At 40.6% G+C, this 25,356-nt stretch overlaps 3 protein-coding genes across 5 annotated transcripts; all 3 read left to right on the forward strand.

Annotated features, from left to right (window-relative positions):
* The first annotated feature begins 781 nt into the window (after positions 1 to 781).
* LOC127781968 (NAC domain-containing protein 18-like) lies at positions 782 to 4,077 on the forward strand. Its single transcript, XM_052309041.1, has 3 exons — positions 782 to 1,489; positions 1,571 to 1,857; positions 3,603 to 4,077. Exons 1-3 carry the CDS (start codon positions 1,291 to 1,293, stop codon positions 3,813 to 3,815), a joined length of 699 nt encoding a protein of 232 aa, XP_052165001.1. The 5' UTR covers positions 782 to 1,290; the 3' UTR covers positions 3,816 to 4,077.
* An 8,089-nt stretch (positions 4,078 to 12,166) lies between these two features.
* LOC127782970 (pyruvate dehydrogenase E1 component subunit beta-1, mitochondrial) lies at positions 12,167 to 17,471 on the forward strand. 2 transcript variants are annotated; one of them, XR_008019244.1, is made up of 13 exons: positions 12,167 to 12,391; positions 12,539 to 12,616; positions 13,420 to 13,527; positions 13,634 to 13,696; positions 13,798 to 13,884; positions 14,347 to 14,472; positions 14,834 to 14,967; positions 15,043 to 15,115; positions 15,235 to 15,300; positions 16,335 to 16,373; positions 16,487 to 16,611; positions 16,700 to 16,916; positions 17,039 to 17,471. XR_008019244.1 is itself a non-coding variant. In XM_052310263.1 (13 exons), the coding sequence occupies exons 1-13, from the start codon at positions 12,353 to 12,355 to the stop codon at positions 17,105 to 17,107; spliced, it is 1,122 nt and encodes a 373-aa protein (XP_052166223.1). In that variant the 5' UTR covers positions 12,169 to 12,352; the 3' UTR covers positions 17,108 to 17,471. The 2 variants fall into 2 exon arrangements, 1 of the variants encoding a protein (XP_052166223.1); XM_052310263.1 differs by having other exon boundaries at positions 12,169 to 12,391; positions 16,700 to 16,814.
* Positions 17,472 to 19,632: 2,161 nt separating this feature from the next.
* Positions 19,633 to 25,235, forward strand: LOC127783228 (uncharacterized). Of its 2 annotated transcripts, none has more exons than XM_052310463.1 (8): positions 19,633 to 20,031; positions 20,215 to 20,446; positions 20,999 to 22,476; positions 22,570 to 22,821; positions 23,564 to 23,644; positions 24,037 to 24,184; positions 24,272 to 24,678; positions 24,971 to 25,235. In XM_052310463.1, the coding sequence occupies exons 3-8, from the start codon at positions 21,352 to 21,354 to the stop codon at positions 25,025 to 25,027; spliced, it is 2,070 nt and encodes a 689-aa protein (XP_052166423.1). In that variant the 5' UTR covers positions 19,633 to 20,031; positions 20,215 to 20,446; positions 20,999 to 21,351; the 3' UTR covers positions 25,028 to 25,235. The 2 variants fall into 2 exon arrangements, with proteins under 2 accessions (XP_052166423.1, XP_052166422.1); XM_052310462.1 differs by having other exon boundaries at positions 19,633 to 20,027.
* The last annotated feature ends 121 nt before the right edge of the window (positions 25,236 to 25,356 follow it).

The raw sequence follows: 25,356 nt of genomic DNA on the forward strand, positions 1-25,356 counted from the left end.
TTCTTTAAAAAAAACGCAAATTAACACTAGCATACGATCATTTTAGCAAAGTTGTAAGGGGATAAAATAAAGTCACCCTATAAAACTTTTATAGCGGAGCCGGTTAACGCCCGACTGTTTTAGACAGCTGACCGGACTCGCCAACTTATAGCAAGAAGTAGAAATTCAGAGTCGTTGATATCATTGTATTAAACGATGTTGATGGTATGTCATAGTGGCTTTTGTCTAGGATATGAAAAAATCCTAAATCCACCACTGCTTCATTAATTGTTTGTGTAGAACGCTAGTTTAATTATTCTTTATATTATGTACAAAGGTAGTAGTTTAATTGTTGTAGCGCGCATAAATTGCAGGTAGTTTCACAAGGAAATGCACCACCATTCCTCTTGGGATTAAAATTACACCATTATCTCCTCCTTAATATAACACCAGCTTAGCCTGGCTTTGGTTAAAAAAAATTACACAATTATTTATATATATCACGCACGTTGTAAATTCAATCCGAGTCGAATGCAATGAAACCGAGTGCGTACGTGCTCCAGTCAATGGTGGTGTGTATCACATCCACCGCAGGAAAAGGGCGCCAAAAGGCAGAGTAATTTTCACACACATTCCTCCACCGCGCCGTCAAAAATCCCAAAATTTCCACGTAAAAACACAAAAAAAAAAGTACACCAAAGAGCAACCAAATTAATTCCCCGCAAAAAAAATTACCCTACTAATCAATTTCCCGTGAGAAAAAAAATCAAGAAATCCAGTGCAGAAAACCTAAAACCCCAAAAAAAAAGAAAAAAAGAAGAAGCAGTGCTTGCCAATTCGGAGAAGGCATCGAGCTGAAGCCACAGGGCGATCGATGGAGGTGAGGTGAGGAGGAAGAAGAAGACGAGATGGAGTTGGAGTGCACTTCACGCCACAGGAGGGAGATGCTATAAAATCCCTTCTCCCTTTTCAATTTCACGCCAACACCCAACCCCCTCTCTCTCTCTATCTCTCTCCTCTCTCTCTCTAGCTCTAGCTCTAGCTCGTCGCCGCCATGAACGTTCCAAGCAAATGCATGGCTCCTGCAAAGTAAAAAAAGAAGAAGAAGCAGCAGCTGCAGCTTCTCTTCAGTATCGATCTTTAACTGTATCGAGCTAGCTTAGCTTAGCTTAGCTCTCTGCCATTAACTTGTGCTTCACTGAGCTTGAGCTAGCTAGCTTCTTGGCTGTGTGACTGAGTAGCTCTAGCTCCTCGTCGTCGTCGTCGTCGTCGTCGGCGTCGGTGGTGGTGTGAATTGATAGAATTGATACGATGGAGAGGGCGGCTGCGGCGGCGCCGGTGGTGATGAGGCATGGAGGAGTGGTGTTGCCGCCGGGGTTCAGGTTCCACCCGACGGACGAGGAGCTCGTGGTGCAGTACCTCCGCCGCAAAGCGTTCGGCATGCCGCTCCCCGCCGCCGTCATCCCCGACCTCCACAACCTCTTCAAGCTCGATCCCTGGGACATTCCTGGTATGAATTCTTGACGACGACGACGATGTCGAGATGGCACCATGAATGCTTGTTGATTGATTCGGTGTATGTGTGATCCAGGTGCGAGCAGCGACGGGGACAAGTACTTCTTCGCCGTGCGGCCACATGCGGCGAGGGGGAGGAGGCAGCAGGTGACGGCGAGCGGTGGGTGCTGGAAGCAGGCGGGCGGGCGGGACAAGCCGGTGGTGGTGGCCCGGTGCGGCGGGAGCCACCTCGTCGGCGTCAAGAAGGGCATGGTGTTCGTCCCACGGCAAGGGAGGAAGGCACCGGCGGCGGCGGCGGCGGCCGCCGGCGGTGGCTGCTGGGTCATGCACGAGTACAGCCTCGCCCTGCCGATGCACAAGAAGGTGAGAAACCACTACTAATCAATCATATGAGCATATGATTTCCTCCTTAATGATTGATTAATCACTCTCTTGATGACTAGTTGACTGCCAATTTGCCCATTTCTTCATGCAAGAACTGATTGTGTTTGTTGATTGATTTGTTTTCTTTCTTGATAAATCTTCTTGTGTTTCTGCATGCATGCAACTCAAGTGAGCAATTGAGCATTAATTTGGGATCCAATATTAAGCTCAAGCTAGCTTAGCTTAGCTTCTCAAAGTGCTACTACTAGCTAACTTGATCATATGTTTGCTTATCACTATTTTTATTAGTTATTTTTAAAATTACTAGCTATATGGCTTTCAAGATCATGTCACATGCTCTCCATTAGCTTAAAGCTGTATATTTGTCTTAAATTACTAATTAGATAATTCTGATAGCCACAGCATAGGTACAAATCAGTTAACCAGTCAAGTACTATGCTAGAATTTGCCAATAAATAAAACAAAAAAAACCCAGTTCAACACAAACTTCTCAGCCATAACTAATTAACCGAGGAGCATCATACAAATTAACACATACAGGCAGGGTACAGTCTGCACATCAAACTGTCACAACATGCTCATTAATAGTCATGATCAACAACAACAATAACTCGCAGTTTTAAATTGCTTCTGATGGTGGTTGCAATTCATCCTGACATGGAGAGGTGGTTGTACTAGATGCTCTCTGCTCATCAGATCGAATCGTCTCATCAAGTTGTGCAGCTCCACTACTACCAGTATCTGCTAGTACTAGTACTACTAACCACTCTCTTGCATATATGCAAGAACCAACCAAACCAACCCAGCAGCATCCAATTAAGCTGACAAACAAGTAGTACCTCAGGCTATTAATCATGTTTGTTGGGATTACATTAACTAATGCTTAATTAGCCAGAACAACAGTGTTCCATGCCTGCTCCTGTGTCTGAACAAGCTGGGGCCTGTATATATTTCAATGCTGTCCAGTAGATCGACCAGTGCTGTTGTGGCCAGTTCTGTGGCCACTGTTGAAGATATGTGCGGTAGATGTTCATGCTCGTTTTGATTGAGAGAATCTTGAAATTAAAACACCTTGCTGGCAATTAGTTTGATTGACAAGCTGTACTTGAATGCTACATCTCTGTATATCTACTTTTTTTTTTTAAGAAAGATGCTTGAATGCCCTAGAATTCATGTAGTTATATTTTCTGAAGTTTGATCGTAAATACATATATAAAACCATCTGAACTTGTTACATGAAAATTATCATTGCAATTGTCATTTAAAAAACTTTCATGATATTAATTTTGCTAGTATATTTTAGTGTAAAATTAATTAAATTAGCCTGGATTAGTACATAGTGTAGTAGGAGTAGCTAGTACCATTCCTTGCAATATCACTACTAATGCTAACACTGTGTTTCACTGCTGTTGCTAGAACAGACTGAACAGTAGGATTTGCACTTGAATTTCAGCATATATTAAAAATAAAGTACAGAGGATAGAATTCCAGAAGAAAGACCATAAATTTTGAACAGTTTTTAGGTTGCTTAAGCTTGTGTGTCCTTTGTAAACAATGTGAAAACTACAAAAGAGTATTTCAAGAAAAAAAGGGAAAAATTAAAAAAAAAATGAGTACATGGACAGAAACAACTGAAGTTTTCAAACACAGCTAAAGCTGGAATGTTCTTAGATCGATGAAGCTGACATATTTTTTTTCCTGATTTGTGTGAACGATCTCTGCAGGGTTGCTTGGCTGAGGCTGAAGAATGGGTAGTGTGCCGGATATTTCAGAGGAGCAGCAGCGGCAGCCGGTCGCCGAGGAGGCCTGACAACGACATGAGGCGAACGATGCCGGCCGTCGCCGAGCTCGGCCGGTCGCCGTCGCCATCGTCGTCGTCGTCGCAATCCAGCTGCGTCACAAGCAGCTCCGACCAGGAAGAGGTCAGCAGCGGCTAGCTAGCTGAAGAAGAATGCAGGCAGCAGCAGCAAGCAGCTAAGCTGCCTCTCAAAGAGAGGCTTGAGTGTTAGCCTAGCTAAGCATATATATTTATAGCCGGCCAAGCCCTCTGAAAGTGATCTGCATCAATGCATGCCCCCCTTTAATTTCTTCTTCCTCCTTAATTATTTTTTCCCAACCATGTAATGTAATGTAATTTAATGTAATGCAGTGTAATGTAACGGGAAGGAAGCACTGAATTAATCAAATTAAATTAACAAATGAAGAGTGCTCAAAAGTCCAAGGAAGCTTCTAAGGTTCAGGAGCCAGATATTATCTACTTAATTAATTAATTATGGGCACATATCTGTAGTTGCTAGCTAGCTGCATATGCATCTCGTCGTTGTCGATCCATTTGTAACTTGCAAGTTGTGTTGGTGTAATATTGTAATATTTTTCTCCGATGGTTGAGAAATTAATCTGAAATCCATTATAGCAATTAATTGCAACTGTTGCATGTCTCATTCTTTTTTTCTTTGCTTTGTTTTCAGACTCGTGTACTCTACATGAGTTGCATGTCTCATTCCTTAACTACCCTGTACTCTACATGAGTTGCTTACGCCTCACCAACTCATGTTCACATACATAGAGATGATTTTTTTTTCTGAGAGATATATCATTCTGTATCACATAAATAACTTATCTTAGAATAAAATGATAAGTGTGCTTAAGAGTTGATAAGGCATACTACATAACTTCATTTCCCCACAAAAGAAGGCATACAATCAACAGCATTTAGCACAATAAGAAGCTAGCTAAAACTCTTGACAAATAAAAGGCTGCTATCATGCGTGCACATAGACATGCATGCACATATATGTTAATTATTATTAGGTTAAGGATCAACATAACTAAATTATATGAGTAGCTAGTGCTTGTCTGCTCTGCCAAGAGAGAAAGCTGCACAACACCTAATGCCACCTGTAGGTGCTAATGCTTTAACAGTGCTGTTCTTTTAATAGTGTAGATCCTCATTTTATTTTCCTTCTTTAAGAGAGGGATCCTTGTTTGCTTTGTGATCCATATAAACGTAAGCAACTCCATTAATCTCCATTCCAGCTGGATTAATTATTAATGCACTATAATTAATTCAGTACTGTCCGACAAAGCATACAATTCTTGTACTAGTTCTGCAAGAAAAATTAAAAAAGCAATACTTCCTCTGTGCTAAAATAAATATAGTTTTATACTGTTCATGTCTAACGTTTGACTGTTCATCTTATATAACATTTTTTTATAGTATTTTTGTTATTATTAGATGATAAAACTAGTACTTCATATGTGACTAATTTTTTTAATAAATTTTTCAAATAAGATAAATGGTCAAACGTTGAACATGGATATTCACGACTGCACTTATTTTGGGACGGAGATAGTATTTAATTAAACACACATAACCATATGAGCTAAGAGCATGTTTAATTAGAACATAGAAATTCTGAAAGAATTCCACAATAATATAATCAGTTCATTTCCTACCAGCATGAAAAGGAACAGATGCTCCAAACAGAACCTAATTAAGATTGTCATGCATGCAAAGAGAGTTTAGCTAGACTTGAAGGAAATAAACAACCAAAAGCTTAATTACAATAGGATAAGGGTGGCAATGGACGAGTGGTTTGAGAAAGAGATGCTTTCCAATGTGCAAAATGAGAGAGATAGTAGATGATAGCCTTCAGCTTGAGCTTTGATCTCATTCAGTGGGAGAGAGTGTGTGTGTGGGTGGGCCCAGTGATAGCCAAGCGAATCCACTCTAGATTTGGCTTTGAATAATAAAGGCCATGTGTCACACTCACCAACAGCGACCCACACAGGCCACTAATCACAAACATATATGGTGAGATTTTGCTTAAGCTATAGCTCACCCATTTGGTAGGCTCACCTCCATTAAGGCACAAATAATTAGCCGCATAAATACTTTCTCTTCACATTTTATGGCCCTTTTGTTTCTTCCCTTAACTTTGTCCAATCCAACCAAATATCATATCAGTGACTGAATCATATATCCGCTGATCTTGAAGATTCTCCTTTATAGTTTGAGAAAAACAAAACAACGGTTATACATATTAATTATCGCCAACCTTAGATAGGAATTTAGCAATTGGTGTCATCTCTATCTTTAAGATGATGTTTTAAGTAATTATTTTATTTCAATTAAGTTGTGATTTTATAGTTTACAATAGTTCGTCCTGGACCCTCTATAATAATTAGCTGTATTTTTTTCAAGCAAATTAAGACTGAAATAAATTTTATTAATAAAAAAAGTGTGTATATGCCTAGAAAAAGTTTAACACAAAATATATTCAGGTTTGGCTAAATTGGATGCTAATTTGCAACCATCCATCACTTTCTGAACTGACTGTTTCTTTTTCCTCTCAGATAGATAGCTGGATGGATGGATGGATGGATAGAAAGATGTTCGCATGGTTGATTGGCTATCTAGCTAAGCTGCTCCCCGGTTGCCTGAATCCTCAGAACTGCATCATCTTCAAGTCGCTAATCCAGCACCCATTTGAGCGTGACAGGTTGATTAATTGCAGTACGTATATGCACTGTGTCGCCTACGCTACACGTCGTTGCTTCAGCTCTCTGAACTCGTGTACAGGGACAGTCTCGACTACTGTTCATGCAGAGCAGTGTGCAGTGCAGCATATATACATGCACCCATCCTGACCTGTAATTTTCAGGCGTATTCAGCCTAGATCGCGATGAACAAATCGATAGACTGATTGATGTATCATCATCATCACTACTCTATCAATCCAAGATCCAAGGTTAATTAGCCTCTTCTTTTTTGCATAGCGATCGATCGATCGAGCCATGTGTATATTTGCTGATAGATGTTTACAGCTATAGCTAGCTAGATGCAGGTTAGGAATCAGCAGGGATCAGAGTTGAATATATATATAGTTGTGAAGAATGCGACATGGCGAAATAGATAGATAATTAGATGCATATTGCGAGCTGGCTAGAACTGGACGGCGCCTGAAGAAATAAAATTGATCTTATGAATTCTTTCTAGGGACCATGATTGATTTATTTCAGTGAGGTGTGTTCTAGCTGATTACTCGTAGCAGTACAATTGAGCAGTTGCAGCATCTGTTGCTTTCGATATCTTGTACAAATTTTTCCAAGGCTTATTGTCTAACTGTTAGAGTTTGTTTCAAATATGTATATATAGTCGGTTACAGTTTAGGACATGGAGTTGTAATAAGTATTAGGATTAGAGTAAGAGTCAGACTCTGTCCTAGGATCTCTCATAAATAGAGGGGCGTGCCTGTTGTAATCGCATGGCAACATAGCATAGCGAGAGGGAGCGGCTGCCGGCGGCGACCGACCGTGAGTCGTTGTAGCTCTGATACCACTTAGGTTGGCATGGCATATTCGCCAAGGTGGAGTTTGTTAGAGTTTGTGTCAAATATGTGTACGTAGTCGGTTACAGTTTAGGACATGGAGTTGTAATAGGTATTAGGATTAGAGTAAAAGTCGGACTCTGTCCTAAGATTTCTCATAAATAGAGGGGCGTGCCTGTTATAATCGCATGGCGACATAGCATAGCGAGAGGGAGCAGCTGCCGGCGGTGACCGGCCGTGAGTCGTTGTAACTCTGATACGCTGTAATATGCTGGATCGGGGAGGAGCGCCCGTAATCAGTGCCCCGGAGATATAGGCCTCGGCTGAACTTCGTTATCAAATATCGTGCCTCGGTGTCGTCATCGTGTTTGGATCTCCTATTGCGTTTTCTTCCGCGTTTAGCTACTGATGTCGATTTCGGGGCTGGTTTTATAACACTAACTAAATTAAATATCTTGCAGGTAAGGAGTTGAAATTCCTCTCAATTAATTAAGGTTGCTGAATCATCCATCCATCGATCGTTCTAGCTAGTTAGTTAGCAAGCCATGTGTCTATCTGTAATCTCCTGTTATTACTAGCTCAGTTAATTTCAAGAAATATATATGCATGATTGATTTTCATTTTCGTTGGCAAAATTGGAGTCGACGATTGCGGCGTGTGGAAATTGTGAAGAAATACTAGTAACAGTCACATCAAGCTGCTCCTGATATATTCCTCGAGCTAGCTAGATTCCAACACCGGGTTAGGAGGTGTTTCAGTTTCTCACTCCAGCTAGCTTAGCTAACTGCATCTATCTCTCTCTGGTCAGCAGTTGCTTTCAGACAATTAACTGAATGATCAATGAATGGATGGATGGATGAATATGTGCAGCTAGCTGAATGTTCTGGTCCTGGTTCCAGAAGAGATAATGTCTGAAGAATGTGAGTGCATGCAAATGCTTGCTTGGTTGCCGGGTGTCTGGGTAACTTCTCCGGCCACACCACGGCACGGCAGCAGCAGACAGGCAGGCTTCTAATTGTGAAACTCTTCTCACTTCCCACAGCATCTGATTTTGACACTTGCATTTTGACTCGATTTCAGTGACCAATTCTCATTGGCCTTGCAGGTTGGTTAGCAAGTCCAGCTACACCGTGCTTCCATATTCAGACACTGACTGACTGACTGACCTGACTTATCTTCTGCTTAACTTTCTTTAAAGATGATAGAAGCTTTTACTGCACATACTCAATTACATCGAGATAATACAATTATCCTACAAACATTTCCGACCTCATATAGCTAAGATGTACACAGCGAGACACACACTCCTGAAAAAATTCAGAGTGATAAATCTATGAATAAACTGATAATGGTGATGCATGTTAGTTTATGCACAGATCGACCGACCGAATGAGTAGCTGAAGTATCAGATGGAGATTTAAGAGGATGTCTGTCTGGCCAGGATGATTGTGTTCTTCTTTTCCCCTTGCTGGGCCTACATGCAGGACAGCAAGAATGCAAGCAACCAACTGCAGATAAGGCCGATGGATAACTACAGTGCACTAGTGCCAGGACACCTAACATCTACTAATTGATAATTGGGAGCGTATCCTATGCACACAGGTCCTCGCGTGTACACACCATGTACACCAACTAAAAATTATCACAAAAAATTTTAGGAAAATTCATACATGTACTTTCAATAGTATTACATCTACGTGCAAAGTCGCATCTTCAAATTCATTCTACATAGAGAATAACAAAAAAGATAAAATTCTGACAAAATTGTAACCTTAAAACTGTCATATTTTTTGTTTTTTTTGTTACCGTTAAAATATAATGAATTTGACGTTAAGATTTTAACCCCTAGGTGTAATACAATTGAAAGTATGTGTATGATTTTTTTTCTAGATTTTTTGGTGATATTTTTTAGTTGGTGTGCACGTGTGTACACGTGAGGGCCTGTGTGTATAGGATATGTTGTCTTGATAATTAGCAATCGATCACATAATTGTGCGTACCCCAGCTAGCTGATGCTGATGACCATCGGTGACTGACCAGTTTTCATCTTCAGAAAAGAAAAGCCTTCAGAATGAAGAGAGAACTGCACACATCATGTTCAGAGAAGGCCACTCACTGTTGATGCTTTTATGGGCTTGATTCATCCTATTAATGGAGGCCCATTTAACTTCTAACCCATGTAAATGCAGCCCAGACAAGCAGGCCGGCCCTCCTTTAATTTACCCATTTGCTCACACAATTACTAATAAATTAACTAGGGAATAAATAATACCACTAGTAAGTAGTATTTTAAGAACAAGATGGTAAGATGCGATTAACAGCTGACCTGATCAATTGGACAAGGATTCTAGCAATAATGGAATAGAGAAAGCAGAAAGCAAAGCGGATAAATTCGTGAGCAGTTAGCATTGCATCAAGTCTACCAATAATCAAATACAGTACTCTAGTCATGTTTGTTTTTTTGTCCATTCTTTAGGGCAACTTGCCCCTGATCACAATGGACTGTTGATAGTGCAACAAGCAGGTAACTAAGAGATTAAACAATCAAGCATGTTTGTACAAGTGCCACATTTTCTAGCTGAAGGATATGGCACTACGTACTCCCTCTTAAAAAACGAATATAGGATGCAGCACATCATATTACTATAAATTTAAGATGTATATCTAGATTTGTAGTACTAACATGTGACACATGCTAGGTTGGTTTTTATAGGAGAAAAGAAGTAGTTGCTTGCTACATCATCTTTACGTCACTTAATACTAGAAATCTTGGGGATAATCACACAGTCTTCGTTTCGATAATGCTTATTATAAGCCGTAAATTAGGTTTACAAAAAAATAGTCTAGAAATAAGACTTTTGTATAAATATTGTTAGTAATTTAAAAGATTTGAATAATAAACTAGATAAAAAGATTAAAAAAATAACTTACTGTAATTTAGATTTTAAGCTAAACTGTAAACGATGAGAATGAAGGTGAAGAAACAACACATGCTAGCATTAGGCTACGTTTCATACTGCACTTTTTTTAAATTACGCTATAATAAGCATGCAATTACAGTTTATTTCGTTGTGAGTTGTTTTTATAACCTAAAGTGCGTTAAGTATGATTTTATCTTATACATTTATATAATTTAAGTAAAATAAATAATTAAACATGTGTTTCAAAGATAACGAATTTAAAAACCGAACGAAGTAGTACTCAATCATAATGTCAGCCGAACGGTTGGGTGGTGACAAAGTGCAGAGCGGCCACCGCATGCACGAGTGTCAGTATCAGATTTGGTTGGCCCGGTAGCAGCAGGCAGCAGCAGCCAAGTTGTTTCTGGATTTTGGATTGGCACCCGAAAAACGCGGCCCCTGCACGATGCAAAGGCCGACGAAACGTGCCGAGCGCGCGCCCCTCCGCCGCGCCGGTGGCTATCACCTATCTCACTCTTCTCATGTTGTATAGAGCTCTCTCTTCCTCCTATTTTAAACGCAGCAATAAATTTCCGTGTTTAATTTTGATCGTCCGTCTCATTTATAAAACTTTTTTAAAAAAATCACAAGTCACGTGTAAAATATTGTTCGTGTTTTATCATCTAATAAAAATAAAAGTGTTATTCATAAAATGTTTTTAAATAAAATGGCTGATCAAAATTAAACATGAAAACTCATGGCTTTACTTAAAATGCGACAAAGTAGTACTTCATCCGTTTCACAATGTAAGACTTTCTAGCATTGCTCGTATTTATATAATAGATACTAATGAATATATATATATATATATATATATATATATGTGTATAATATCTAGATTTATTAGCATCTGTATGTATATGAGCAATGCTAGAAAATCTTAACCGGAGGGAGCAGTAGTACTAGGGAGGAGTAACGTGAAATGGGTGGACATGTCACGTCGCAGATGGATCAAACAGACGGACGGCTCTGCTCTCGTCAACCACTGTTTCCATCCGCCGTCACCCTCTCTGCCCCCCGGTCGGTCAATCGCACCGCACGGGCGGGTAGCAACGCCACTTTCTCTTCCCCTTTTACGCTTTCCTCCCTCACTTCCTCCCATTTTCGAACAACCACCATGCTAACCTTTCTATACATGCGACCAATCATAAACTACGTATCACAAAACTTTAAATTAGATCAAAAACTTTACCAAAGAATAAGTATATGCTTAATGCCAATTTAATTATAGACCTATAATATTTATGGCTCCAACATAACAGCAATACTAGGGATTTAAACTTTAAAATAAATAGTTTTGTGATAGCTTCAACATAAAGTACATAGAATTTTTATCTTAGTCTTAAATATGCAGTTTTGTGATAAATTTAGTGCCAAATCTGTAAGTTTATGATAGAACATCTTAAATCATTAGTTTTGTAAAATTTAGGATCCGTTTGGTAGAGCTCCAACTCAAACTATAGGAGTTAGGTCTGAAGTGAAATTGTAGAGCAGTCTAAACCCAGTTCCACTTCTCCAGTTCATTTCGTAAGAGCGCTCCAGTCAACTTCACTCCCATCTTAGGTAGAGTTGAAACTGTTTGGCTGGGCTCTAATGACTAGGCTCCAACTCCAGAAGAGGTGAACCTGTAGTTGAAGCCATGTCAAATATACCTTTAGTTTAATACTCCCTCCGTTTCAAAATGTTTGACACCATTGACTTTTTAGCACATGTTTGACCGTTCGTCTTATTAAAAAATTGTGAAATATTTAAAACTATATGTGTACATAAAAGTATATTTAATAATGAATCAAATTATATGAAAAGAATAAATAATTACTTAAATTTTATGAATAAGACGAATGGTAAAACACGTACTAAAAAGTTAACGATGTCAAACATTTTGAAACAGAGGGAGTACTCCATTTTTTATGTCAAACGGACTCATCCTTGAAATAATGTCCTTTGGTAGGGTTCTGTCCGGAAAAGGGGGGGGGGGGGGGTTAAGCCCATAAACGGATCATTCCGGGTCGCTGGCACAGTACACCCCTATCTCACCCACCACCATCCCAAGGCGGCGCGACGACCCATCTCGCCGCCGCGAATTCTCTCTCCGGCGAACTCCAACTCGAACCCTCCCTCCGCCGACTCCGCTCACGAGACCTAAACCCTCCTCCCCTCTCCTCTCGTCTCGTTCCCACCACCATGCTGGGCGTCGCGAGGAGGCGACTCGGATCCGGATGCGTACGGCTCCTCCTCCCCTCTCCTCTTCTCTCATCCCGATGATTTTTTGTTTTTTTTGTAATCTCTTCTCGTTTTCGCGGTTTCTGATTATCTGGGGGTGGGGGATGGATTTCTGACGCTCGCCGTCCCGTTTCGATCGTTGTGCAGGTGCTGGGGCAACTCATGCAGGCGCTCCGACCGGCCGCCGCCGCCGCGGCGAGGACATACTCCGCCGCCGCCAAGGAGGTGAGCCGCTTCGATGAACCCTTGGGCCCGTTGCAGCGGCGATGCCATCGGAAAGCGAGCCGCGAGCGTCGACTCTCGTTGTTGTTGTTTTTTTTTCTTTTCCTGTGGAATTGGTTGGTAGCTTCCGGAGATGCTTGCATCTGTTCGTTGCAGGAGCGTATTGTCATGCGGATTAACTGATTTAGGCGCGTTGATTGTGAATTCGTGTCATTGTGTGATACCACCTAGCTTTGGTTTCTAGCGGGTTTCGTTTCTGGGGGAATATTCGGTCTGTCACGAGAATCAGTTTGTTTTTCCCATGAGGATGCTGTCTCTATGCGCCCCAAACTTCATGTTCATGCGTGATTTTCAGCTCGATAGGTTCAATGCCTATGCGTGGTTGGGTGAGCTGCTGTTTTCATCACATTTAGTTGCAGCTTTGTGGTGCTGAAAACTGTTACATTTGCACGTAAGTACATTAGCGTCCCTGCTCCTGTTGAAAATGAAGGTGGCTTATCAATTTGATGTCCGTTCTGTTGAAAATGAAGGTAGCTTATCAATTTGATGTCCGGCCTTGGGTTCAGTCTGTTAAGATTATATAGTTTCACGCAGCACACACACACACACAAAAAAAAAAGAGAAACTGTTTTATAGCATTTGACTTTTTTTTGGGGGATGGAGACTTTTTTTCCTGCTCCTGAAAGTCTAAACATAGTTTAAAATATACACGTGATTCTTGAATACATAGACATGACGTTCTCTTGAGTACAGTTCTCCGTTCTACATACCGTGAGATTTGACTTGCAACTTTTCTTGCTCATCAGATGACTGTGCGTGAAGCATTGAATTCTGCCCTTGATGAGGAGATGTCTGCTGACCCTTCTGTTTTCTTGATGGGAGAAGAGGTTGGAGAATACCAAGGGGCATATAAGGTGAGTAATTTTTATTAGACCAATGCTGTCTTTGGCCCATTATCATGACATAATTAATTTCTGAATACTAAATAGTAAAGCTTCTCTTTCCTGCAACATTTTGCAGATATCGAAGGGTTTGTTAGACAAATATGGCCCTGATAGGGTTCTTGACACACCAATCACAGAGGTGATACTCTTAAACCTTCTGAGTGACCGCTGGTGTCCACTCATAAGCAGCTAGAGTGACGCAATCACATTGAAGTACTGATATGTTTGCATTCTGTTCAGGCTGGTTTTACTGGAATTGGTGTTGGTGCTGCCTATCAAGGTCTTCGCCCTGTGGTTGAGTTCATGACATTTAACTTCTCTATGCAGGTCAATCATTCACTATTCTCACTTAAATTTATATGTTTGATTTCAGAATGTGCCTTTTCCTTTGTTTTTAAGCAGATTGTTTGGTTCTGCACACTTAGAAAGGTTAATTTTAGAGTATACTATACAGAAGAACCTGATTTCTACAGCATAATTTTTCTTTTTTTGTGAGTACAAAATTGGTTAATGGCTATCACTGAAATTTTTTTATGATGAAATGAACCATTGATAGTTATAAATACGGGTGATAAATAGATATGATTATATGTCCGCTCGAGTAGCTTTTTGATGAAATTCTTCTCCACCTGCTACTCTGCCAGTACTTTGGATTGTCTTTGTCTTGCACATACCTTTATGCATAAGCATTCACTTCCATGCATATCTGGATCTTTTATACAAATATATTTTCCCATCTATATGATGTAAAGATTAAAATAGTTTCTATAACACCATTTGCATATTCAGGCAATTGATCACATCATAAATTCAGCTGCCAAGTCGAACTACATGTCAGCTGGTCAGATAAACGTTCCTATTGTTTTTAGAGGACCAAACGGTGCTGCTGCTGGTGTTGGTGCTCAGCACTCTCAGGTTTGTGACAGAAACTTGTTAATGCCTATCTGTTATTCTATTCTATTATTATTGTTTGGACGGCAAATAACCAATACTTGTGGTGTTTTGAACATTTTGCATTGTTTGTAAATAGAGTAAATTTCACAAAACTATTATTATGCATTCTATTATTCACAGTGAAGTTAAAAGTGAAGAATGAGATTATTTGTTACATGAGTTGTTTATCCTGCTATTATTATTTATAAAAATGCGTTGAACTAAGTACTTAGTGTGATTGTGTAAGCTTTAGTTTATTTCTTCTCTTTTCATTCCTTAGCTTTGATTCAAACTCCTCTTGTCATTTATTTTGGTGGAATTAACTAAGTGCCTTGGTATGCAGTGTTATGCGGCTTGGTATGCGCATGTACCAGGATTGAAGGTCCTAACTCCTTATTCTGCAGAAGATGCTCGGGGCTTGCTAAAAGCAGCAATCAGGGATCCAGACCCTGTTGTTTTCTTGGAAAATGAACTGCTGTATGCTAGCCTTTCCTTCCCAATTATATTCTCTAAATTTGATTTGCCATTTCACTGAATAGTGTATTTCTGCAGCTATGGTGAATCATTCCCTGTTTCTGCGGAAGTTCTTGATTCTAGCTTCTGTCTTCCGATTGGGAAGGCTAAGGTATGCTGTATAGTTGTATTGATTTCTTAGTAGGATGAGTTTTATTTGGTCAGGTTTCGGTTTCTGGTTTGCCTGGAAGAGTTTATTTCTGATGGCTGCTTTCATTTTTCTATGTGTAGATAGAGAGAGAAGGAAAAGATGTTACACTTACCGCATTCTCCAAGATGGTCGGATATGCTCTTCAGGTGTGTGGATACCAGATTTTCTTAAGCTGAAGAATTATGTCTAATAACGGTGTCTCTAGTGACACTGGTTTCCATCAGTAATTCAGGTCTTATACCTGTTGGTAAAGACCGGACCCTTTATTTATTCATTCCATTTTTTTTCTACAAAATAAAAAGGCTGGACAATGTACATAGCATCTAGGGATGCAAGCAGGGTGGGCTTGTGGGCTTTGAGGCCCACTAATCCACAGTTGCAGCTATATTTTTGCATCCATTTTTGTTCTAGTGGGTGGAAAATGAATTGCACGTGGGCTCTTATGCGGCACAGCGGGCTGCCGGCTTGCATCCCTAATAGAATCACATCTATATATAGTAGTGAATGCAAAATGATTTCAAAGCACCTCATTGTCAACTTAGGCAAAAAAAAAAAAAGACCATCAGATTGAGAGAAAAAAAAGACAACACATGGACAATAAATGTGAACTGTCTGACCAAGGATGTTAGAGAGCCACAAATGAAGGAGAAGGATGGTAAGAGGAGATACAACAAATGAATAGGTAGATGAGGAAGAAGGCTCCAGGCTTCTTAGAGTCACTAGCTGAACACTGCATTATCAACAGTCAACATTGTACCAAATACCAGCCATAAATGGGCCTCTTGTTTGGGCTGGAATTTGTATGGGAGCTCTCATTTACACATGCCTTATCTTGACAAATGGGACAGTGGAAGGTTGGGACAAGTTGGTTTTAGTTGTTTCACTACATAAACCAAATAGGCACATACATTAGTGGTTCTAACAGCCTGGTCAAGGCTATGCGAATGCGCGACTCCACTAGTTAGTGGAATTGAGAGAGTATCTGTAATATGACCCGTTCCCTTTTTCAATGCTTGCTTGATTCTGATGCAGACTTGGCAAACATACACTTGGATATGCATTATTTTGAGATAGTTCACTGTTTGTTTGTTTAAGTAGCATTTCATTTTTAATACTATATGTACAATATATGATCGATGGTTTTGGCCTGGGTATGTTCTCATGTTCAGTCAAATTTCAGGCTGCAGAGATACTTTCCAAGGAGGGAATCAGTGCTGAGGTAGTTTCCTTTTGCAAAATATACTGTACAGTATAGATATGCAACTAGACATCTATTTTTAACAACATGCCATCACTGTTTTCTTATTACTATATATCAATATCTTTTATCAGGTGATCAATCTTCGGTCAATTAGGCCATTGGATAGAGCTACTATCAATGCATCAGTTAGGAAAACCAACAGATTGGTAACCCTTGAAGAAGGATTTCCACAACATGGGGTTGGCGCTGAAATATGGTCCATCTCTCTCTCTCTCTCTCTCGCTCTCCCTCTCCCTCGCTCTCTGTGACAAGTTGTTCTCATATGTACTGTATCTTCTTTGCAGCATGTCTGTTGTAGAGGACAGCTTTGAATATCTTGATGCGCCAGTTGAGAGGATTGCTGGAGCTGATGTGCCCATGCCCTACGCTGCCAACCTTGAGAGGATGGCTGTTCCACAGGTACTTACGGCTGCTGCTTTGTTTGAACAAGAACTTTAGGGATTCCATCTCGTTATGCCAAGTTCAGCAACTGTTGCTATTCTACCATAACGACCTAGCCGGGTACAGTAATCATCCTACCATACAGATTCCTTCAGTCATATCAAAACTTTAAAAATATAGTAGGAATGTGATCGATTCATTTATTTTCTCCCCTTACTCATGTTGGTGCCCCACATTTGCAGGTTGAGGACATTGTTCGTGCAGCGAAGCGAGCCTGCTACAGAGCAGTACCAATGGCAGCAACAGCCTAATTCAGTGACAGTTTTTGTTTCTCCATCTTGTCTTCTTCCCAATGGCCAGGAGTATGTACCACAGCATAATGGTGTCTTCCCAAGTCTCAACTAGTGTAAGCTGATTTTGTAGATCCACCATGAGGTGTCAATCCCCTTCTTTCTTTAGTCGCAGTCGGATGGCTGCATCCGTTCATAGTCCAAACTGAATATACACATTTGAACCATGCGACTTCTGGAGATTTTACATGACCGGTTGATGTCAATAACATGTATGTAATGGAGCTCCATAAGTCGGCAAACCAAACCCCCATTAGATTCAATGTTTGTTCGTCCATGCCTCTGAATTGAATGCACTGGACTCTACAAGTTCATGGTCCTGTTATCCAGAAATGTTCGGAGTTTCTGACACAGGAAAGATGGGTCTCATGATCTCATCTCATGTGCGGTGTGGCCATCGGATGGCCACGCCTCATGCCATCATCGAGAGTCATCAGTACCCAGTTTGTAATCTGAAGGTGACACGTTTGGTCGACGGAGAGGCCCAGCCGTCGCCCGCGAATACGTCCAGGTGCCCTGAAAGTGAGGCTACAGGTAAGACACAGACTGGGGCTTGCAAGATTCTACTCCTACTCTATCAGGTTATGCAGAGAGAGTAACAGGTGGAGAGCTAGAGAGCTACACATGTGTGCTGCAACTTGCAAAGCTGTGGGTCTCACTAAACTCTAATGATCATGGACCATGATTCTCTCTGAAAACTACTGCCTGGTTTGATGAATGGGTCTCAAAATTCTCTCTTATTTGTACTAGAGCTTATCTCCATCTAGGAGTAGGAGTAGTGATATTATTCTCAGCCCATCTTTTGGTTGGTGGTGTTGTGGATGAGGCAGCCCTTGGCCACCTGTACTGTACCTCTTCTATCTCCTTTGTGATAATCACATCCCTAATCTCTTGACACTATTTTGCAGGAGTGGACAGGCCTGTGCCATGGGTCAAATCAACTGCTGTCTGCATTTGTGTCCCTGACTTTACCTGGGATATCTTTTGTTAGGAGTACTCTTTTGTCTACTCCTAGGAAACTGATTTTCTTTACCACGAATATGATTCAAAACATATGAGTTTTGTGCAAATTAGAGCAATATATATTGTCCTAGTAAACACTGCTTTCTCTCGAAAGAAGAAAGAAATTAAAAGAAATGGTTTTCTTTTCTGGAAAATCATGGGCTGGAGATGAAGTGACCATCAGACCCAATTATTATCACCCTTTAGATTTGATGATGCAAAAGTAGAAGGTGTGCATCTCAGCCGCACCGTCAGTGGGCCCACGCGCTTCAATATTCTCTCTCTTCTCTTACACACTTTGCAAAGAGACCCTTGGGAACTAAACATTTTATGTAGTGCTCACTGTTTTTATCTGTTTACTACTTTAATTTGGTGTCACATCTCCAACCCCATTATGACTAGTGGATTATTAACAAAACATGGCCAGGGGATGCTGAAGTGCTTGATGGATCTTCTTGATATTTATACACTGTAGGATGATGTTGATTATTCCTGATCTTTTATGAAAGACTGATGGTGCTGGTGCATAATGTATGCTTGTGATTAATGATGCCTATAATGAATCTAGAATAATTTATTGATGGAGATATCAGTGCTGGTAGCAGCAATGATGCTAACTAGGCGCATAAACAAACTACGAATACAAAAGAAATTAAGGCCTTCTTTCATGAATGGGAGAAAATTTTACTTGTGCTAAACTAATTTGTGTAAAATCTTATGTTCAAGGAGCCCCAAGTAGTGATAATGAAAAAAAAAAAGTACTTCTAAAATTTCAATGACATATCGGGCTAATAATTCAATTAGTGGCAACCAACACGCCCATCGATATTAAAACACATGTGGTAACCTTTTTAATCTTAAAAAAAATGGTAACCTTTTTAATCTTAAAAATATGTTCACCCAGTCTCTCAATAGTGTTCACAAGTGTAAGATGTGAAACGAGGGTATGCATGCGGCTATAAACGTTATGTTTATGTTGTGTTTCCAAAAAATGGCATAGCTAGCTTTGTCATAAAAGATTTTATTAATAAAACTGTAGTCCATAAAGTCTCCTTTAAAACATACGAATTTCATGTCTCACTTGATAACATAAACCGTTCAATGTTGAAAGGAAGGAGAAAAATATCCAGCACACTCTAATTCTATTTGTTCACATGTTGTTATAACGGATCATATTGATAGTTCAAAACTTATTATAAGTTGTAACAGCTTATTAGTGATAACAAATAATCTGTGTTTAATTTTCTTATATGTTTTCCCAGCAACTTAAAATCTAATGAAAAAAAGAAACTAATTAAGTTGGAAAATATCTATAAAAAATCAACTTTAATTTAGAGTCCTAAAATCGAGAACCGATGAGGGCTCAACCAGTAAAAATACATAAACTTGAGGGGTCTATCGACAAAAATCGCCTTGGGAAAACAAAGGCGTGGATTTTTATCATCATCATCATCAGTTTTATAATTATCCGAAGCAACAACAAACCAAACCAACCGAAGAAGAAGAAGAAGAAAATAAAGGCGAAACCAAAACCAGCCTAGCCTACCGGATTGGAATTTGGAAGCACCCAGATGCTACTCCTATAAGGCTATAACCCAACGTTTTCCGCCCCCCAAGAGAGAGAGAAAAATATCCTCCTAATCACGGATTAGAGCCCTAATCACGCCGCCCGCGTAATTAATTTTTTAGTCTTGGAATTATATAAGCCATTAGAGAGGGAAAGCGAGATGGAGTAGCCAGGAAAGAGAAGAAGAAGCAATTGGGGAGAAGCCAAGCCAAGGTTGGGGAAGGGAAGGGAAGGGAGAGGAGAGGGGCTCGCCGATCGATCCCTCTCCGCCTCCGCCGTCGAACCGCCGCGTCGAGTCGAATCGAATCGAAGGTAGGTAGGGGCATCCATTCCTCTCTCCCCTGTCCGGGGTTCGATTGGTTTCTTGAGAGGATGATTCAACTGTTGGTTCACTTGCTTGGAGCGTTGGATTCGAGCTCTTCTTGTTCGCTGATCCAATCCTAATCTTTCTCTTTTTTTTTTTTACTCTTGGATTGATGTCTGAACTTGTGAATTTCAGATCGAGCCGCTCCTCCACATCTCCCACTCGCGGTCGCCATCCTCCAGCGTCGCCGCGCGCGGCTGCTCCGCTTCCCGACGCCGCTCGCCGCTCCTCCAGCTCAGCTCCCCCTCGCGCGCGTCTCCTTCTATCTCTCTCTCCAGCGACCAGCGGTGGTGGCCGTCTCTAGCGCCGGCTGTCGTTAGGGGAGAAGCCGGGTACTCGTAGTAGGTTCTGGCGTGACGTTTTGAAGGTGAGAAATCACAAACCAAAAATTAATTTGAGATTGTATTGTTCTTTTGCACTGATTAATTGCATGAAACCCTAATTAGGTAGATTGTGGGTTTATTGGTATGTATTGTGTTGTCCTGCATGCAACACATTGACACCATGTGTTGGCACAGGCAGGCTCTGCCATGGCGCTGGAGCGACCAGCTGCATATAAAGATTCTGTATTGAGAGCCCAAGGGTAGTTTGGTCACTCCATGAAAGAAACTGAGGAGAAAAGAAAATAAAATAGATAAAACTCTCCAAAGTGGCAATCTATCCTGAGATCAACATATAGAGTGGCATTTTATCCTATACATCCTAGTGAGTGGCATTTTGTTGAAACCAACGATATAGAGTGGCATATATATTGTCCTTTTTCTCGGCAGCAGCTTCACAAGTGGATGCCTCCCATTTCCTGAGCTAAAACGTAGAGTAGTACTCGTGATCATTAGCACATCGGATAAATTTTTTTGAGCTTTTGTTTCATCGGTGTAATTAAGTGTTAATTGTCCATTGATTGATTTTGCTTGTGCAGGACTGTGATGTGTGATCCCCACTGGCATGTTGCATCCTAGGTTCCTGGTTGCTTGCTCAGGCTCCAAGTTGTGCTTCATCTCCAGTTGCCGTGGTAGCTATGGGGACATGGCTAGGCGTGGCAGGATGATACCTTTCCGCCTCATGGGCTCGAGCAGGCTGTACGAGTGTAGCTCCACCCTCCCGGTGTTGATCGGTTTCAGTTGATGATTTCTTTGGAGACTGAAAGAAAGATTCTTAGGGAGTTCATCAGAAAGGATTGGATAAGTGCATTGTAGTTGTAGGAGTGCTAGGAGCCCAAATCGGTGAAATTTCTTTCAGCGTTTCGCTGAACATAGTGTAGATTTGCCTGCAATGGGTTTGCCTCAGGTTAATCCAGCCGAGGAAGCGCCTACGCCGTCAAGTAGGCCTGTGTCGAGCCCTCGTAGCTTCGAGGGTGTTGGCGCCTGTGATTTGGATGGGCTTCTTGGAGGAAGCTCAAGTAGCAGGGTATTCGAATACCCGTCAATCTGTGATTCTGATCGGAAGACTGCATTAGACATCCCGAATGGATCAACTGAGTATTCTAGAGACAGCCATTGCTTTGATAGACCTGCAGGTCTCCGAGGACTAAGAATTGATTCGAGGGATGCAGATTCTAGATCTTCTCATAAATTGGATCCTACTGTCCATGTTCCCACAATGAGGGTTGTGGGATTTGAGTCGGGTTCTGTTGGAGGTTCTGCTATAATAGAAACTGATAATTGTCATACTCCATTCGATCAGCATGAACTTCAGGCAAGGAAAAGACTGCTCTCACCATTGAAAAACGTTCTTAATAGACAGTTCCACGGTGATATACTGAATATTTCCGCTGGTGATGCTAGATTTGAACTTTCTGATTCAGCCAGGAAACTTAACATTTCGTGCTTCCAAGATAGTAAAAAAGCAAACACTGGTATGCTCGATTCTTTTGAGCCACAAGCCTGGACAAATTCTAGATGCTCCAATGGTAGTCCAGAATGGGATGCCAATAAGATTAATTCTAATTTATTCACTGATGGTCCTTTACTTGGGAGCAAGGAGTCCTTAGCTTATCTTGATCATCTAGCTGCTAGTGCAAAATTAGCACATTCTCCACTCTCCTTGTCCCCGCTTAGCCCTAAATTTATGAACAGAACTAAGGCTACAGGAGCTCAATGCCGTACAATGAGAGATATTGAACATCATTTTCTAGATTCAAGGGAAAAAGGGGGACCCGATGGAATTAGAATGCTGAGTGTGCTAGAAGAAACTAACATATTACATGATGAATACAATGTCATGACCCCTAAAAGAAGTTCATGCAGAAGATATCAAATCTGGGGTCCTGAATCCACCCCTACTTCTCCCCGGGTTGGTTATGGTCGGAGTTTGAGTCTCCCAGTACGACGGTCACTAGTTGGCTCCTTTGAGGAGTCCCTTCTATCTGGCCGGCTTTCTTATGGAAAAGACAATCAGGTCTCTTATTCCCTTTCACCAGATATTAGTATGTATTAGTAGAATGCAAGGCTATTGACTATTGGTTTAATCCAATGTTCATTTCGAATGCAGATAATTGATGGATTCTTAGCTGTTCTAAATATTACTGGTGGAAACTTCTCTCCTCCAACTCAGAAGCTGCCGTTCGCAGTAACAAGCATTGACGAGGATAGCTCCTTATTGTACTATTCTTCTATTGATCTTGCTGGGAGGTCGTCAGCAACTAACTGTAGAAGCCCAAAACTCGAAAGAAGCTTAAGCAATAATGATTCACGATCAGCCAAAAGTCGCTTACGGATCCCTGTTAAGGGCAGGATACAACTGGTACTATATTTTATCCTTATTAAAAGTGAAAGGTGTTCTTGACTTATTGTTTCGGGTGAAATGCTGTTTGATATTAGCTGCTAGTGAATTGTTTTTTTCTTAGTTGTAGTTGATAATAATGCAAAGGTCTTACGGGAAATTTCATTCGACAAACTCTAATACTGTCTCATAAAATTTTGCTGCCAATACTTCTCAATGTTAAAGCATAAACGGCAGTTAGATCACTGGTTGTTTCATCATTTGTCAATAATCCTGTAGTACCTGATCTTTTCATTTGATTATAGCTCAATATTTATCTGTAATGCTTATATTATGTGTTTAGTTTGAATTGTTTCACATATTTGGACACACCAACCGTAATTCACTGGTTGTTTCATCATTTGTCAATAATCCTGTAGTACCTGATCTTTTCAGTTGATTATAACTCAATATTTCTCTGTAATGCTTATATTATGTGTTAACTTGAATTGTTTCACATATTTAGACACACCAACCGTCATTTATTTGGATAATATCCTCTTCTATTGATGCCACTTAAGTAGTGCTTCGTAGCATGAAAAACTTAACCTGAACAGTGAACAGAAATAATACCAAGCTGTTTATCAAGTGTCATTGTTTTTAAGTTTCTGCAGTTGTTTTAGTGTGCTGTACATAACACCTATCTATGTGCAGTTCTGCTCTTGTTTTTGAAGTAACTATACATTTATAAACATGCTATTTACTCAAGTAATAACATCAATAGGTCGTGAGCAACCCTGAGAAGACTCCACTTCATACTTTCTTCTGCAGCTATGACTTGACAGACATGCCTTCAGGGACCAAGGTACAAGACATTATGACTAATTTCAGTTTTAAAAATAAATTGTGACTAATAGACTTTTTCTTTGGGTCAAATTCGAAATAGCCTTGAAGCTTACTTGTCATATGATTGCCTTATTTCTTGTTGACTTGGTGGCAACATATGTATTTGCTTTGGGTTATTGTTTTGGTCAGCTGAGCCAATATTAAACAAAGTCGAATACATGGTTGCTTGCAAGCTTTGATCTTTTCCTATAAGCTTAGTCAAAGGTTATCACACACATAATGGGTCAGAATGTAATATTACATTATTAATCATTCACAATGACAGAGAACAAGTGTTTTGAAGCTTGCAGTTTTGGTTTCTCCATCTCCATCCCCAATTCTCATCTTATTTCTCTTGTTGTAATGGGACAGACTTTCATGCGGCAAAAGGTCACTCTGTCCCCCACTCTTTCCTCCTCTAATCCAATGAAAGAAGGAAGTAATGCCGGTGACATTAATATTGGCCCCAAGGCTGAGTCTGTCTCATGTGGAGAAGTTACAGAACGGGAAAGTTCAGAATGTAATGGTGCTGATAGCCCGATACAACTAGTAGCTCAGTCCAAACTACTTATCTCGAGTCAACTGATAGATTATTTTGTCTTTGCAGGCTCATCTGATGGATCAGAGGAGAAAGACGCAAATGCAAAACGTTGTTCGTTGGACAGTAACATGATGGAATCAAATAAACATAACTCTCCTGTGAATAAGAAAAATAACACCGATTCTGATGATTGTTGCTGTCAGATGGACAATTTAGGTGGCAAGAATTCTTGCTGTGCATCTTCTAGGATTAATGATAGCTCGGGTGGAGGTGTGATTCGCTATGCTCTGCACCTGCGCTTTCTATGCCCTTCCTCCAAGAAATCCTCAAAATCGATGCTACGATGCAAATCCGATCCATCATCGGTGCCATATGATAGTAATGCTGCGAAAGAGGACGATCGCAGATTCTACCTTTATAATGATCTTAGAGTTGTATTTCCTCAAAGGCACTCAGATGCAGATGAAGGCGAGGTATGCACCCATTCCAATATTGTGAACATCATCTACCAGTACAGCTTTCTTCTGGTTTCTTTCTTGGATAATCAGTTTCTCACTTTACATATATAGAAATGCATTTGGTTTAGCATAATGTCTTACTTTGGGCTACTCCCAACTTATTTCAGCAGCCGGTTCCTGACAATTAACTGAGTTTATAATGCAATATATCATCTCTATCTGGCTTGATTGCAACTCTTGTTTCTTGATCTGTTACTACATTTTATCCTAAAGAGTTTTGATGTGTTGGTTTTCACTTTTGTTTCAGCTGCGTGTGGAACATGACTTCCCTGCTGATCCCAAGTACTTCGACATAAGCAATTGACACCTCTGCTTCTCCTTCTCCTTGTGCATGCAGCTAAGCTCTCATGTCATTTGTGTACATAGCATGCGCTTTCTTGCGCACAAAAAAAATGTAAATATCTTTTTAATCCTTCTTAACTTGTCATCACTCATCAGCCCCCGATGTATTTATCAGTCGCAACCAACTGTACAGTTTCAGTCTTCAAATAAAATGCAACTTTTAGTTCCCAGTTTGTGCTGTGCGTTACTGAACCTGAACAATTCAGGTTTGTGGTTGCATATGGATCCCAATGGACGCGTCGTCATGCCAATTGGGCCGGCCTGGCTGTGCTGGGCCCACGCAGCTGCAGC

Source organism: Oryza glaberrima, chromosome 8 (genome assembly GCF_000147395.1).
Source record: "Oryza glaberrima chromosome 8, OglaRS2, whole genome shotgun sequence".
NCBI classification, from domain to species: domain Eukaryota; kingdom Viridiplantae; phylum Streptophyta; class Magnoliopsida; order Poales; family Poaceae; genus Oryza; species Oryza glaberrima.